Source organism: Siniperca chuatsi, linkage group LG12, assembly GCF_020085105.1.
Source record: "Siniperca chuatsi isolate FFG_IHB_CAS linkage group LG12, ASM2008510v1, whole genome shotgun sequence".
NCBI lineage: Eukaryota > Metazoa > Chordata > Actinopteri > Centrarchiformes > Sinipercidae > Siniperca > Siniperca chuatsi.
The window spans coordinates 27539152-27554114 of NC_058053.1; the positions used below are offsets into that span (position 1 = coordinate 27539152).

Here is a 14963-nt window from a genome sequence, read left to right on the forward strand (position 1 = left end):
TATGTTCTACATTGTGTTTATTTTTATGGGAATTTTAATACAATCCATTTCCCTTTGTTTTGTTTCATAATGCTTATTGAATTCAATTAATTTCAGTTTAATAACCACACAGTCAACCTTGTGGATTTTGATACCTATAAAGCATGTGAGAATCTGGATACAACAGCCACAATATAAATAACAGTAGAAGTGCTGTTGTGTTGCACTTCTTACTATTACAAAGTAAACGGTTTCCTGAGACAAAAGACTTAATTATGAATTAATATGTGCATCATGTTTGTTAATTCACAACTTAATGGATGAAACTGGATGATGCCAGTGCATGGTGCTTATGATAAAATGACAACAGCAACAGAATAAAGAATACACACAGCAGTAGAAAACTACACCCTTGTGTCTAATCACAAGCTGAATGTCTGAGACAGGACTTCCCATGAGAGCTACAGACAGTCCAGGAACTGAAAAGACACAGGTTTGATATCTGCGTCAGCCAGCAAGTGTCATAATACAGCCACGTTTTACTAGCAACACTAATAATTATGATCACCATTACTTAAAAAATGAAAACATTCTTCACAGGTTATGTGAAGCTGACATTCAGCAGAATTACACATAAAATGCATTTCATCCATCTCTTTATGTGCATCTTTTCATTATTTGGATTTATGAATTCACTCACTGAACCACATGTTTAAATTTAGCAAGCAGATCGTATTTCAGTCACTCCACAGCCTCCCTACAGTATGTTGGCCTCACTGGAACCAGACTGCAGAATCTTAAACGTAACAATTTGAGTAATAGCTTTTTTAAACCAGGGGTAGAACAAGACATAGATCACAGGGTTTAGACAGGAGTTAAAATAGGGCAAATAGATCACATAAGATATAAATGAAGCATTGATCGCACTGTCACCTGCAAAAGAGACACAGTAATATGGGCAGAAACATATTAGAAACACAAATACAAGAACACCAAGAGTCCTGGCTGCTTTCAGCTCAGATTTCTTTGCCTTCGGAGTCACTGAAAGCTGGAGTGTGACAGCTGTAATGTGAGAGCGCATGGCACGAGCCTGAGACACAGCCACAGCAAATACTCTCATATACAGAACTATGATGACAGTAATGGGAACAATAAAGTTTAAAACAAGGTCAACAGCTCCTGCAACATAGTCAATGTTAATCACACACTCTCCGTAGCAGGTATTATACCTGTCTGGTTGAGTCAAGTTGTCTTTTAAACAGAGACTGCTGTAGAAAACAGAACAGAGCCAACACAGAAAAACACAGAGTTTGACTCTTGTCACAGTGATTCTTGTGGGGTAATGCAGAGGGTCACAAATAGCCACATATCGGTCTGCTGATATGAGCACCATGTCTCCTATTGAGGCAGAGGTCATGATGAATGCTAAATACTTATACAGGGAACACACGAGGTCACCAAGAAACCAGCAGGATGTTTTTCGGAAGATTTCTCCCGGCATCAGCAGGAGGCCCACGAGAAAGTCTGAGACAGCCAGAGAGAGGAGGAGGATGTTGGTGGGTGTGTGGAGCTGCCTGTAGGGAAAGACAAAAATATCATTACGTATAGAATCATACAATTGTGGAAAATGGAAAAAGTAGCTAGCTTTTTGACATTTATAAAACTTAATAAGTGAAGGCTCTGCTGAGAAATTGATGTCTGCCTGAAGTGGGAGACTGAGATGATGACAAGCAGGTTGAGAGCCACAGTGAGCAGAGAGATGGAGGACAGAAGACTGTGCAGAAAGACAACTTCGGACCAAGGAAGTGTCGGCTTCCTGCAGGAGATGTTGAGGAGTTGTGGAAAGCAGAGCTCCGCTCCGTCACCAACCTCCATCAGACAGTGAGAGGAGGAAAGGTGAAGCTGCAGCTCTGGCAGATTCAGACCAAAACTCTTTATCAAATGATTTATCTCTTTCTGACATTCAGTTTGTCCCTCCTCTCCTCTCGCTCTCAGTCTCTGTTGGATACTGACGTTCCTCCTCTCTTGTTCTTCGTATCACACCATCATCATCTTCATCACTTTCTCTCCAATCCTCCCTCTGTATCACTCCTCCTCTGCTATTCTCCACTCTTGCTTCTTTTCCTTTGTTAGACAACCTGCAGAGGAAAGTCATTCTGGTATCCATATTCTCATTATTTCTGTCACAACCCAAAAGCCAACATGACCATATTAACTGTTAAATCGAGAGCTTTCATATTCATACCATCTTCATACTCCCTCTTCGTCATGACAGTCCAGTACAATGCCCATAACACAGCTGATGTTGCGCCAAACCACCTATTGATCTCACAATCCATCACTTGAGGCAAAAACTCATTCCCAACCCAAAGGTGGCAATCCACCATTTTCCGATAGAGTACCATGGCCTCAGACTTGGAGGTGCTGACTCTTATCTCAGATGCAAACCACCCCAGTGTTTGCAGAAGGTCAAAGGCCAATAAAGTCAGCAGAACCATCAGAATCAGAATCAAAAATACTTTATTGATCTCCGAGGGGAAACTCTTTCGTTACAGCTGCTCACTATCACATCAATGAACACAGGAATAGAAGTACACAGATGATGTTGCGCCAAACCACCTGTTGATCTCACAATCCATCTTACCCTCACTAGTGAACAAGACCGTGAGATACTTGAACTCCTTCACTTGAGGCAAAAACTCATTCCCAACCCAAAGGTGGCAATCCACCATTTTCCGATAGAGTACCATGGCCTCAGACTTGGAGGTGTTGACTCTTATCTCAAATGCAAACCACCCCAGTGTTTGCAGAAGGTCATGGGCCAATGAAGTAAGCAGAACCATCAGAATCAGAATCAGTATCAGAAATACTTTATTGATCCCCGAGGGGAAACTCTTTCGTTATAGCTGCTCACTATCACGTCAATGCACACAGGAATAGAAGTACTAAGCAAATCAAAATATAATACACTATAATACAGGTAAGATAAATTAAGTACATAGTGGATATAAGTATAAAAGCTAAAACAAGTGTAAATACCAAAGTGGATTTAGAGGTTGATAAGTATATACGGTATAATACAATGTAATGATATAAGTAGTAAGTAATAGTGCAATAATGAGTACGATGAGTAGTCAAGTTAAGTGTTGCAGATTAACCAGATTATTAGACGGTAGATATTGCACAGCAGTAATAGAAGTATGAATAAATATCAATAAATAGGGAATTTTAAACTGAAAATAGATTATAGAGGATATTGCACAATAATTTCTATTAAGTATTGCAGTGATGTTAATGATTCAATGTCCAGTTTAGTGATCGGCAGAGGAACAATCCTCACCAAACTAGACTCTCTCCACTCCTCTGATACAGCTTGAGATTCTTTCCAGGAAAATCACAAACAGAATTGGCAACAAGGGGGAGCCTTGGTGGAATCCAACACCCAATGTGAATGCAGCAAATTTTCAATCTCTTTGAGGCCCCTTTCTTGAGCTTGATGGCTTCCTTCACCATTAGTGTCCACCTGGCTTGCTACAACTCCAAGCAGCCGCCTTCAAAATGACACAATAGATTCCATGTCCCAAGCCTCCCACAGGACATGGGAAATGCTCCTGCAGATTTCCGAGTTGAAGACCTCACAAACAGTCCACCCTCACCATTCCACCATCTCATCAAACTCACTACCAGGTGGTGATCAGTTGCCAGCTCTGTTCCTTTCTAAACTCAAGAGTCTCATGCTGCCTTCTAATGATCACTTCTAATGATAAGAAATTTGTTCTTCGGTCACCGCGAGGTAGGGTACAGCAGCAGGCACAGAGCACTTGCTGAGGCAAAGTACATTGCAGGAAGCTATTCACCATGTTTCTAGAGACCATTTTGTGTACGATGCATTTGAGTTTATCTCAGAAGAAGGCCCTTTATTTGTGGAACTGAGTATCTACCTGTTCATGATGATGAATGAATGAATTCGGCCTAACTGATTTCTTTGACAGTTAAAATACATAACATTAGCTTACAACCACACAGAAGTCATTGTTTAGTTACAGAGTTATGGTTGAAATTCATTGTATAGATTATAGTATCATATTGATGCAAGTAATGGTAATTTGTAATTATTGGTGTCACTGTGATTATTGACTAAGGAGTTAATAGTTGGCCCAATATTTCTTTTACCACTGCATCAATGACAATATAGGCCTAATGTCAATATTTTGCATATCCACTAGGTATATATTCAAGAGCCCTTTTGTTGTATTCTTTTAGGTGAAGCCTAGCTCATTGCCTGAAAATAGGCAATTCTTGTTCAAAATAAAATGAGGTCCACTCCAGACTAAACATCTAAAATGAAGCGGATGATCCCAAGCTGTGGAATGTAATGATACAAAATATGAATTAATCAGACTTATTTATTGTCTTTAAAAAGCAGACCAGAGCATATCTTAATATTCTTTGCTTTTAATTAACTTGTAGGCTATGTTGACACATTTCACATATCTAGCTCCTTGCATAGCTTTTTCGTTCTATTCTAATGAACATTGTTTTATTGTTACATTTGTTTGAAATACCCTGCCCCCAGTCTAAACTCCTCTGACAGTGTGAAATCAGACTGACAGCAACCCTCCCCCATTCCCACACACACACCCCACCCCCCTACATGCACACACTCACTTTATACTTTTTATTATGTGCATCTTTTATTATTTGTTAATTGTGTGTATCTTTTTATTTGTTATTATGCATATCTTTAATTGTATTATTACTATTATTATTACTTGACTGAGAGATCCGCTCAAGAATTCCAATGCCCTTGTACACCTGTGCCTGACCAAAGGCAAATAAAGTCTTGAACTTGAGCTTGAACATTGTCCACAATGTCTTGTTTAGCCCTGTTAACGCAGGCTATGATCTGTCTTTGTGCTCCAAACAGGTACCTTGCCACTGGGGACTCCTACTCCACAGCAATTTGGGAGAGCTTGGTTGGGGAACACATGTCTATTCCCAAAAAAGAAGATTGGAGGGAGATTGACCTCCAGCAGAGATGGATCTTCCCCAACTGTGTTGGTGCAATAGATGGCAAACATGTTGTCATCCAGGCCCCTTAGGTCATCTGGGTCACAGTTCTACAGCTATAAAGGAACTTTCTCCTCACCCTGAGTAGTATATAAAATACACCCTTTTCCCCAGGTGCATGTGTGTGTGTGTGTGTGTGTGTGTGGGTATCACACCGAAACTGACCATGCGCGGTGGTAGAGTCTTGTTAATGTACGATACAAAGTACAATTCTTTCGGTTCTCCCAATGCATTTGTCAAAAGGCTCCTGCAGCGTTAGATTTTTTAGATTTTGAAGATGCCAAAAAGGTTCTTTTCCACACCTATTCAACATTCGGTTCTACTGGCTCCTCTGCCAGTCTCTGCGTCACCGGCCACCAGTCCTGCTGCCTGCTGCCGTGATGTCCAGCCACATCGCCGGCCTCCAGAAGGGTTCCACCTTCGCCGCCGGCCTCCAGAAGGGTTCGCCTCTTGACTTGATCTTCAGCCACACCACCGGCCCCTCGTGGCCTTCTGTCTTTTCTACTGGCACCCCATCTGACCCCCAGTGGCCTTCTGTGGCCCCTCCACCCACCCAGCTCGATGTGAACTTTTTTTTGGAATTGTTGAAGGGACACCTGGGAGGGGTAGGGGGTACTGCTGGATTACTGTAATTCTTTGTCCCTCTGGGGATCGGACAGGATGCCGACGGCGAAGACGGAACCTCTGGATGGAGGCCGAAGACAAAGGTAGAACCCCTCTGGAGGTCAAACAGGATACCGGTGACACAGACGGAAACTCTCTGGAGGCTGGCGGCGTTGCTGGAGATCAAGACCAGGGTCTAACGACTGGAGAGCTGAGCAGGAGGCCGGCGACAAGACAGCAGAACTGGAGACCAGCGACAGAACATCAGGACTGGGGGCCAGCAACAGGGTTGCAGAACTGAGAGGTGGTGGTGCCAGGGAAACAGGAGAGTCCTATTGAACTGTTCAATAACAATTCAATTCAATATTATTTATATAGCGCCAATTTATAACAGAAGTTATCTCATTGCACTTTTTCTTTATAATATTATTTACAGAGACCCAACAAATCCGGAGAGGGAGGCACAATGCAAATACCACCTAGAATTTTTTAAATAGTTGAAATGTAATTGCAGTGTTAATAATAATAAATTAATAATAACAGGAATGACAGCTATAGGAAGAATAATGTCAGCATCAGTAACAGAGCCAATAACAACAACTGTAGTAGCAGTTGTCGAGCAGGAACACGGGGGCAGCAAGTGGCCCACAACCACAGATCCAGTCTCTGCAGCTCCAGAGGCAGAAATACCTGCTGAAAGCGACAGAAGGAGAGAGGAGAGAAACGAGAAAGCACAGAACTATGGGAGAGAGAAGATATCGAGTTAGTAACATGCAGTAATGGGATAAAAATGCATACAGATGGAGAGGGAGAGAAGAAGAGAGGAAAGAGGTGCATCATGGGAAGTCTACCGGCAATCTAGGCCTATAGCAGCATAACTACAGGATGGTTCAGGACTCACCCAAGCCAGTGCTAACTTTAAGCTTTATCAAAGAGGAAAGTCTTAAGGCTACTCTTAAATATGGAGATGGTGTCTGCCTCCCGAACCCAAACTGGGATCTGATTCCACAGGAGAGGAGCTTGATAACTGAAGGCTCTGGCTCCCATTCTATTTTTGGAGACTCTAGGAACCACAAGTAACCCTGCATCCTGGGAGCGCAGTGTTCTAGTGGGGTAATAAGGTATTATGAGATCTTTAAGATATGATGGTGCCAGACCATTAAGAGCTTTGTAGGTGAGGAGAAGGATTTTAAATTCTATTCTGGATTTTACAGGGAGCCAGTGCAGAGAAGCTTATATTGGCGAAATATGATCTCTTTTCCTAGTTCTTGTCAGTACAAGTGCTGCAGCATTCTGGATCAACTGGAGAGTCTTAAGGGACTTATTCGGGCAGCCTGATAATAAGGAATTGCAATAGTCCAACCTAGAAGTAACAAATGCATGCACTAATTTTTTGGCATCATTTTGAGACAGGATGTGCCTGATTTTTGCAATGTTATGTAGGTGAAAGAAGGCAGTCCTTGAAGTTTGTTTCATGTGGGAGTTAAAGGATAAATCCTGATCAAAGATTACTCCGAGGTTCCTTACGGTGCTGCTGGAGGCCAGGGCAATGCCATCTAGAGTAACTATATCTTTAGATAATGTGTCTCGGAGGTGTTTGGGGCCAAGTACAATAACTTCAATTTTGTCTGAGTTTAACATCAGAAAATTGCAGGTCATCCAGGTCTTTATGTCCTTAAGGCATGCTTGAAGTTTAGTTAACTGGTTAGTTTCATCTGGCTTGATTGATAGATATAATTGGGTATCATCTGCATAACAATGAAAGTTTATGGAGTGTTTCCTAATAATACCGCCTAGAGGAAGCATATATAAGGTGAATAGAATTGGTCCAAGCACAGAACCTTGTGGAACTCTGTGATTAACTTTGGCGTGCACGGAGGACTCACCGTTAACATGTACAAACTGAGATCGATCTGATAGAGAGGATTTAAACCAGCTTAGTGCTGCTCCTTTAATGCCAATTACATGTTCCAGTCTCTGTGATAGGATGTGATGGTCAATGGTGTCGAACGCAGCACTAAGATCTAACAAGACAAGTACAGAGACAAGTCCATTGTCTGATGCAATTAAAAGGTCATTTGTAATTTTCACCAGTGCCGTCTCTGTGCCATGATGCACTCTAAATCCTGACTGAAACTCCTCAATAAACTATTGTTATTTAGAAAGTCACACAACTGATTGGCGACTGCTTTCTCAAGGATCTTCGAGAGAAAGGGCAGGTTAGATATAGGTCTATAGTTGGCTAAAACCCCTGGATCAAGAGTGGGAAGAAGAATTACAGCTACTTTAGAGGATTGTGGTACATAGCCTGTTAATAAAGACAGATTGATCATATCCAGTAAAGAGGTGCTAACTAAAGGTAAAACGTCTTTAAGCAGCCTAGTTGGAATAGGGTCTAAGAGACAGATTGATGGCTTAGATTAATTAATTGTTGAAGTTGGTTGAAGAAGGTCGATAGGAGCAAAGCAGTCAAAATATATATCAGGTTTTACAGTTGTTTCTAAGGTTCCTGTGTTGAAGGTAAGTCGGTACCAGTTTTACAGTTGTTTCTAAGGACTTGAGGAATTTTTTTCTCTAACAGTTAAAATTTTATTATTGAAGAAACTCATGAAGTCGTTACTACTGAGGGTTATAGGAATACATGGTTCAATAGAGCTATGACTCTCTGTCAGCCTGGCTACAGTGCTGAAAAGAAACCTGGGGTTGTTTTTATTTTCCTCTATTAATGATGAGTAGTAAGCTGCTCTGGCATTACGGAGGGCCTTCCTGTATGTTTCAAGACTATCTTGCCAGACTAAACGAGATTCTTCCAGGTTGTTGGAACGCCATTTCCTTTCATGTTTTCGTGATGTTTGCTTTAATTTGTGGGTTTGGGGGTTATACCATGGAGCTAACCTTCTTTGTTTTATTATCTTATTCTTTAGAGGAGCGATAGAATCGAGTGTCGTTCGCAGTGAGCCTGCAGCACTATCAACTAGATGGTTAATTTGGGAGGTGCTGCAATTTGCATAGGAGTCCTCTGTTGTATAGAGACGTAGCATTGAATTAAATGCAGATGGATCGCTTCCTTGAACCTAGCCACAGCAATATCAGATAGACATCTAGAGTAAGACTTTTTGCCTAATGGTGTGTAGTCCAGTAATAGCAGTTCAAAAGTTACTAAGTAATGGTCCGATAAAGAAGGATTCTGTGGAAAGAATATAAAATGTTCAATTTTAATGCCATATACCAGAATAAGGTTGAGGGTGTGGTTAAAATAGTGAGTGGCTTCATGTACACTCTGACAAAAGCCAATCGAATCTAATAATGAGATAAACGCAGTACTAAGGCTATCATTATCAATGTCCACATGAATATTGAAATCACATACAATAATTACGTTATCTGTTTTAAAGACTAAACTTGATAAAAACTCTGAGAATTCAGATAAAAATTCAGAATTAGGACCAGGAGCACGGTACACTATAACAAATAGAATTGGCTGTCGTGTTTTCCAGGTTGGGTGTGAAAGACTAAGAACAAGGCTTTCGAATGAGTTATAATTTAGTTTATGTTTAGGGTTGATTAATAGGCTTGTGTCGAAGATGTCTGCAACTCCGCCTCCTCGGCCTGTGCCTCGAGGAATATTATATTAATATAATATTATAATATTAATATGACTGGGCGGAGTGGATTCATTTAGGCTAACATTCTTCATGACCCAGCGAGGGTCAGCCTTTTTGTTTAGCTTTTTATTTATAACTCCTCTTCTGATAACTTTTGGGTTTATTAATTTAAGTGGTCGGGGGGCAGACACCGTCACTAAGGAGTTTTGGGTGGGTAACAGCTCTGGAAGCGCAAAGAAGCGTGCAAGACTGCAACTCTGCCTCCTGGTCTCAACTCTGAGTTGTCATGGTTTAGGTCCACTAATACAATCAGTCAGATTTCTGGCTATGAGAGCTGCTCCATCCAAAGTGGGATGAATGCCGTCTCTCCTAATCAGACCAGGTCTTCCCCAGAAAGTCCGCCAATTATCTACAAAGCCCACATCGTTTGCTGGACACCACCTCGACAGCCAGCGGCGGAATGAAGACGTGGCTAAACATGTCATCACTGGTCAGGTTTGGCAGGGGCCCAGAGAAAACTACGGAGTCCGACACTGTCTTTGCATATGTACACACCAACTCAACATTAACTTTAGTGACCTCCGATTGGCGTAATCGTCATTACCACCGAAGTGAATAACAGTCTTACTGTATTTACATTTATCCTTACGTTTAAGAATTCCCATCCTTTGTCTGTTTGTAATTTTTGGGGTATTCTACCTTCATCTAAAACATCTTTAAAGACCGCTAAGACACATCTACCCCTTTTATTTTTCAAACACCAAGCCCCACTAGATCTAGCTGGAACTGCCAATCTATTGGGCAAAGGGGGGCATAAAAACGTTTCTTTTGAGACCTTAATTTGTCTTATACCATCTGAATAATGTATTGATACGCGAGAAAACATCAAGGGTTCTCCCCCAACCACTCCACTGGACTACAAAACCAGTGGTAAACCATGTCTCTCATACTTTAGATGTTGAATAACAGAGTTTATCCATGCATAGTCTGAAAAAGATGTAGGATTCAAGGTCGTAGACCTCAAGGTCTGTTTCTACACAATGGGTCTCTCCAGACACAGATCCATCCCATTATGCTGTGCACACAACTTTCGAGATTCTTAGCTCTTCACAAATTTTGTTTCTGAAATGATCCCAGTCTCTGGGAAAAATACAAAAAACAAATGTGTGGTGTAGTTCCATGAAGAAACATTTCATCACAGAGATGTTACAGAGGCATGTGGGGAGCAGAGGCTGTGAGATATGTTTTCCGATAACATTCTGGGACCAAGCATGTTGGGATGAACACCATCTCTCTTTAAAAAAGTTTCTCTGCTCCCAGAAGAGGTTAAAATTGTCACTAAAAACTAAGTTGTGAATTTTACTCACAGAGGACAACAACAATAACAAATGTCAGTGCTCAAAGGGGCAATATAGAGCTATTCAGAGCATTTCCATGACTACAGTAGTAAATAAACATGGCGTCTGTGGAGGGATGTGTACTTCTGTACTTACTCAGTGTACAGTGCTGGGTGAAGAAATCCACCTCCCCTTTTCTGCTATTTGGATGGTAATCAGTTAAGGTGTCTGGTCTAGGTCCAGCACCTAATTGAAAATGGGGGGGTACCCCTTGTTTCGATCTACAGAACATGACTAAATAAGGATATGAGGAGGGGGTATATTTAGACCTGTAATGACTGTATGAGGATAAAAGGAGAGGGTCTTAAGATCCGGATAAATAGACTAAGTGTGCATTGTACACTAGTATAGTCTGAAGAGACTGTATTCCATATATTGTTCTGCTTAACAATAAAGTCTTGAGTTGGACTCAAGCGGGTTCAGTGTTCTTCGTCTTTATAATCATCACAACTGAAAAAACACCATTCATGTGTGTAAAGTCTTATTTGACTTTCTATATTCTATACAGGATATTATATATCAATTTTTTATAATTTAATGCATAACTTTAAAATAGTTTAAAATTGCAACCCACCATACTCTGTGGTTGTATCATGTGTCTTGTTATTTTTCAAAAACATAAAACTTTCTATGTTCTATATTGTGTTTATTCTTATGAGAATTTTAATACAATCCATTTCCTTTTGTTTTGTTTCATAATGCTTATTGAATTCAATTAATTTCAGTTTAATAACCACACAGTCAACCTTGTGGAATTTGATACCTATAAAGCATGTGAGAGTCTGGATACAACAGCCACAATATAAATAACAGTAGAAGTGCTGTTGTGTTGCACTTCTTACCATTACAAAGTAAAAGGTTTCCTGAGAGAAAAGACTTAATTCTGAATTAATATGTGCATCATGTTTGTTAATTCATAACTTAATGGATGAAACTGGATGATGCCAAGAAACAGTACATGGTGCTTATGATAAAATGACAACAGCAACAGAATAAAGAATACACACAACAGTAGAAAACTACACCCTTGTGTCTAATCACAAGCTGAATGTCTGAGACAGGACTTCCCATGAGAGCTACAGACAGTCCAGGAACTGAAAAGACACAGATATCTGCGACAGCCAGCAAGTGTCATAATACAGCCACATTTTACTAGCAACACTATCTAGCTCTTATTTCAGTCACTCCACAGCCTCTCTACAGTATGTTGGCCTCATTGGAACCAGGCTGCAGAATCTTAAACGTAACAATTTGAGTAATAGCTTTTTTAAACCAGGGGTAGAACAAGGCATAGATCACAGGGTTTATACAGGAGTTAAAATTGCACAGATAGATCACATAAGATATAGATGAAGCACTGAGTGCATTGTCACCTGCAAAAGAGACACAGTAATATGGGCAGAAACATATTAGAAACACAAATACAAGAACACCAAGAGTCCTGGCTGCTTTCAGCTCAGATTTCTTTGCCTTCGGAGTCACTGAACGCTGGAGTGTGACAGCTGTAATGTGAGAGCGCATGGCACGAGCCTGAGACACAGCCACAGCAAATACTCTCATATACAGAACTATGATGACAGTAATGGGAACAATAAAGGTTACAACAAGGTCAACAGCTCCTGCAACATAGTCAATAACAATCACACACTCTCCGTAGCAGGAATTATACCTGTCTGGTTGAGTCAGGTTGTCTTTTAAAAACAGACTGCTGTAGAAAACAGAAAAGAGCCAACACAGACAAACACAGAGTTTGACTCTTTTCACAGTGATTCTTGTGGGGTAATGCAGAGGGTCACAAATAGCCACATATCGGTCTGCTGATATGAGCACCATGTCTCCTACTGAGGCAAAGGTAATGATGAACACTAAATACATATACAGAGAACACACAAGGTCACCAAGAAACCAGCAGGATGTTTTTCGGAGGATTTGTCCCGGCATCAGCAGGAGGCCCACGAGAAAGTCTGAGACAGCCAGAGAGAGGAGGAGGATGTTGGTGGGTGTGTGGAGCTGCCTGGAAGGAAAGAGAAAAATATCATTACACATAGAATCATACAATTGTGGAAAATGGAAAAAGTAGCTTGCTAAAAGTACATTTTTCATATTTATAAAACTTAAGTGAAGGCTCTGCTGAGAAATTGATGTCTGCCTGAAGTGGGAGACTGAGATGATGACAAGCAGGTTGAGAGCCACAGTGAGTGGAGAGATGGAGGACAGAAGAGTGTGCAGAAAGACAACTTCGGACCAAGGAAGTGTCGGCTTCCTGCAGGAGGTGTTGAGGAGTTGTGGAAAGCAGAGCTCCGCTCCGTCACCAACCTCCATCAGACAGTGAGAGGAGGAAAGGAGAAGCTGCAGCTCTGGCAGATTCTGACCAAAACTCTTTATCATACAAGTGATTTATCTCTTTCTGACATTCAGTTTGTCCCTCCTCTCCTCTCTCTCTCAGTCTCTGTTGGATACTGACGTTCCTCCTCTCTTGTTCTTCATATCACACCATCATCATCTTCACCACTTTCTCTCCAATCCTCCCTATCACTCTCCCTCTGCTATTCTCCACTCTTGTTTCTTTTCCTTTGTTAGACAACCTGCAGAGGAAAGTAATTCTGGTATCCATAATGTCATTATTTCTGTCACAACCCAAAAGCCAATATAACCATATTAACTGTTAAATCGAGAACTTTCATATTCATACTGTCTTCACACTCCCTCTTCGTCATGACAGTCCAGTACAATGCCCATAACACAGCTGATGTTTCACCAAACCACCTATTGATCTCACAATCTTGAGGCAAAAACTCATTCCCAAACCAAAGGTGGCAATCCACCATTTTCCGATAGAGTACCATGGCCTCAGACTTGGAGGTGCTGACTCTCATCTCAGATGCAAATCACCCCAGTGTTTGCAGAAGGTCACGGGCCAATGAAGTCAGCAGAACCACATCAGAATCAGAATCAGAATACTTTATTGATCTCCGAGGGGAAACTCTTTCGTTACAGCTGCTCACTATCACGTCAGTGCACACAGGAATAGAAGTACTAAGCACATCAAAATATAATACATTATAATACAGGTAAGATAGATTAAGTACAAAGTGGATATAAAGTATAAAAGCTAAAATAAGTGTAAGTACCAAAGTGGATTCAGAGGATGATAAGTATGTATGGTATAATACAATGTAATAATATAAGTGGTAAGTAATAGTGCAATAATGAGTACTGTCAAGTTAAATGTAGCAGATTAACCAGATTATTAAGTCAATTAAATTTTATTTATATAGCACCAATTCATAACAGAAGTTATCTCATGCAACCGCAAGGGGGCACAAGGCAGTGTCTTCTTGTGCCACCTGTGGGACTAAAAGAGGAGATATAGAAATATTTGTACACAAGACTAAAAGTCCACAGCTACAGAAGAACCCGTGTGAGAATCAGAATCAGAAATACTTTATTGATCCCTGAGGGGAAACTCTTTTGCTACAGCAGCTCACTGTCACGTCAGTGCACACAGGAATAGAAGTACTAATCCAAAAATATAATACACTATAATACAGGTCAGAAAATAAGTTAAGTACCAAGTGGGTATAAGTATAAAATAAAACAAGTGTGAAGTACAAAGTGGGTTTACTGGTTGAAGATAATAATATGGTATAAAGTACTAGTGCATGCTACTGCCAAGTTAAGTGTAGCTTATTTATAATGAGACAGAGGATATTGCACAGCAGTAATAGAGGTATGAATATCAATATCAATAAATAGTTGGAATAAAAAGATAGATCACAGGGTTTAGACAGGAGTTAAAATATTATATATTATACAGGAGTATTAACACAGAATATTGCACAATTATGTCAAGTATTGCAGAGATGTTAATGATCAATGTCCAGTTTAATGACTTAGGGTCATTCAGACTGACACTTAGAGGGAGGAGTTGAAGAGTTCGATGGCCACAGGCAGGAATGACTTCCTGTGGCGCTCTGTGTTGCTTTTTGGGGGATAATTCTTCTGCTGAAGGTGCTCCTTTGTTTGACCAGCACATCATGGAGTGGGTGGGAGACACTGTCCAAGATGGCATGTAGTTTGGCCAGCATCCTCCTCTCCGACACCACCGCCAGAGAGTCCAGCTCCACCCCCACAATGTCACCGGCCTTACGGATCAGTTTGTTGAGCCTGTTAGCGTCCGCTACCCTCAGCCTGCTGCCCCAGCATGCAACAGCACACAGGATAGCACTGGCCACCACAGACTTAACTAAAATAAAACAACTTTAGCATTGTCCGGCAGATGTTGAAGGACCTCAGCCTCCTCAGAAAA

At 40.9% G+C, this 14963-nt stretch overlaps 2 protein-coding genes across 4 annotated transcripts in view; both read right to left on the reverse strand.

The window, feature by feature from the left end:
• LOC122885906 (trace amine-associated receptor 13c-like) lies at positions 1 to 13595 on the reverse strand. 3 transcript variants are annotated; one of them, XM_044217671.1, is made up of 2 exons: positions 12900 to 13595; positions 1 to 1553 (listed from the first exon to the last, which is right to left on the reverse strand). In XM_044217671.1, the coding sequence occupies exons 1-2, from the start codon at positions 13040 to 13042 to the stop codon at positions 737 to 739; spliced, it is 960 nt and encodes a 319-aa protein (XP_044073606.1). In that variant the 5' UTR covers positions 13043 to 13595; the 3' UTR covers positions 1 to 736. The 3 variants fall into 3 exon arrangements, with proteins under 3 accessions (XP_044073606.1, XP_044073605.1, XP_044073607.1); XM_044217670.1 differs by lacking the exon at positions 12900 to 13595 and adding an exon at positions 1682 to 1906; XM_044217672.1 differs by lacking the exon at positions 12900 to 13595 and adding an exon at positions 1778 to 1905.
• The window catches only part of rubcnl (rubicon like autophagy enhancer), a 27825-nt gene continuing 25393 nt past the window's right edge, over positions 12532 to 14963 (reverse strand). Inside the window, exon 18 of the mRNA XM_044217665.1 lies at positions 12532 to 12668. The gene's annotated coding sequence lies outside the window, so the exon portion shown is untranslated. The remainder of the gene's footprint in view (positions 12669 to 14963) is intronic.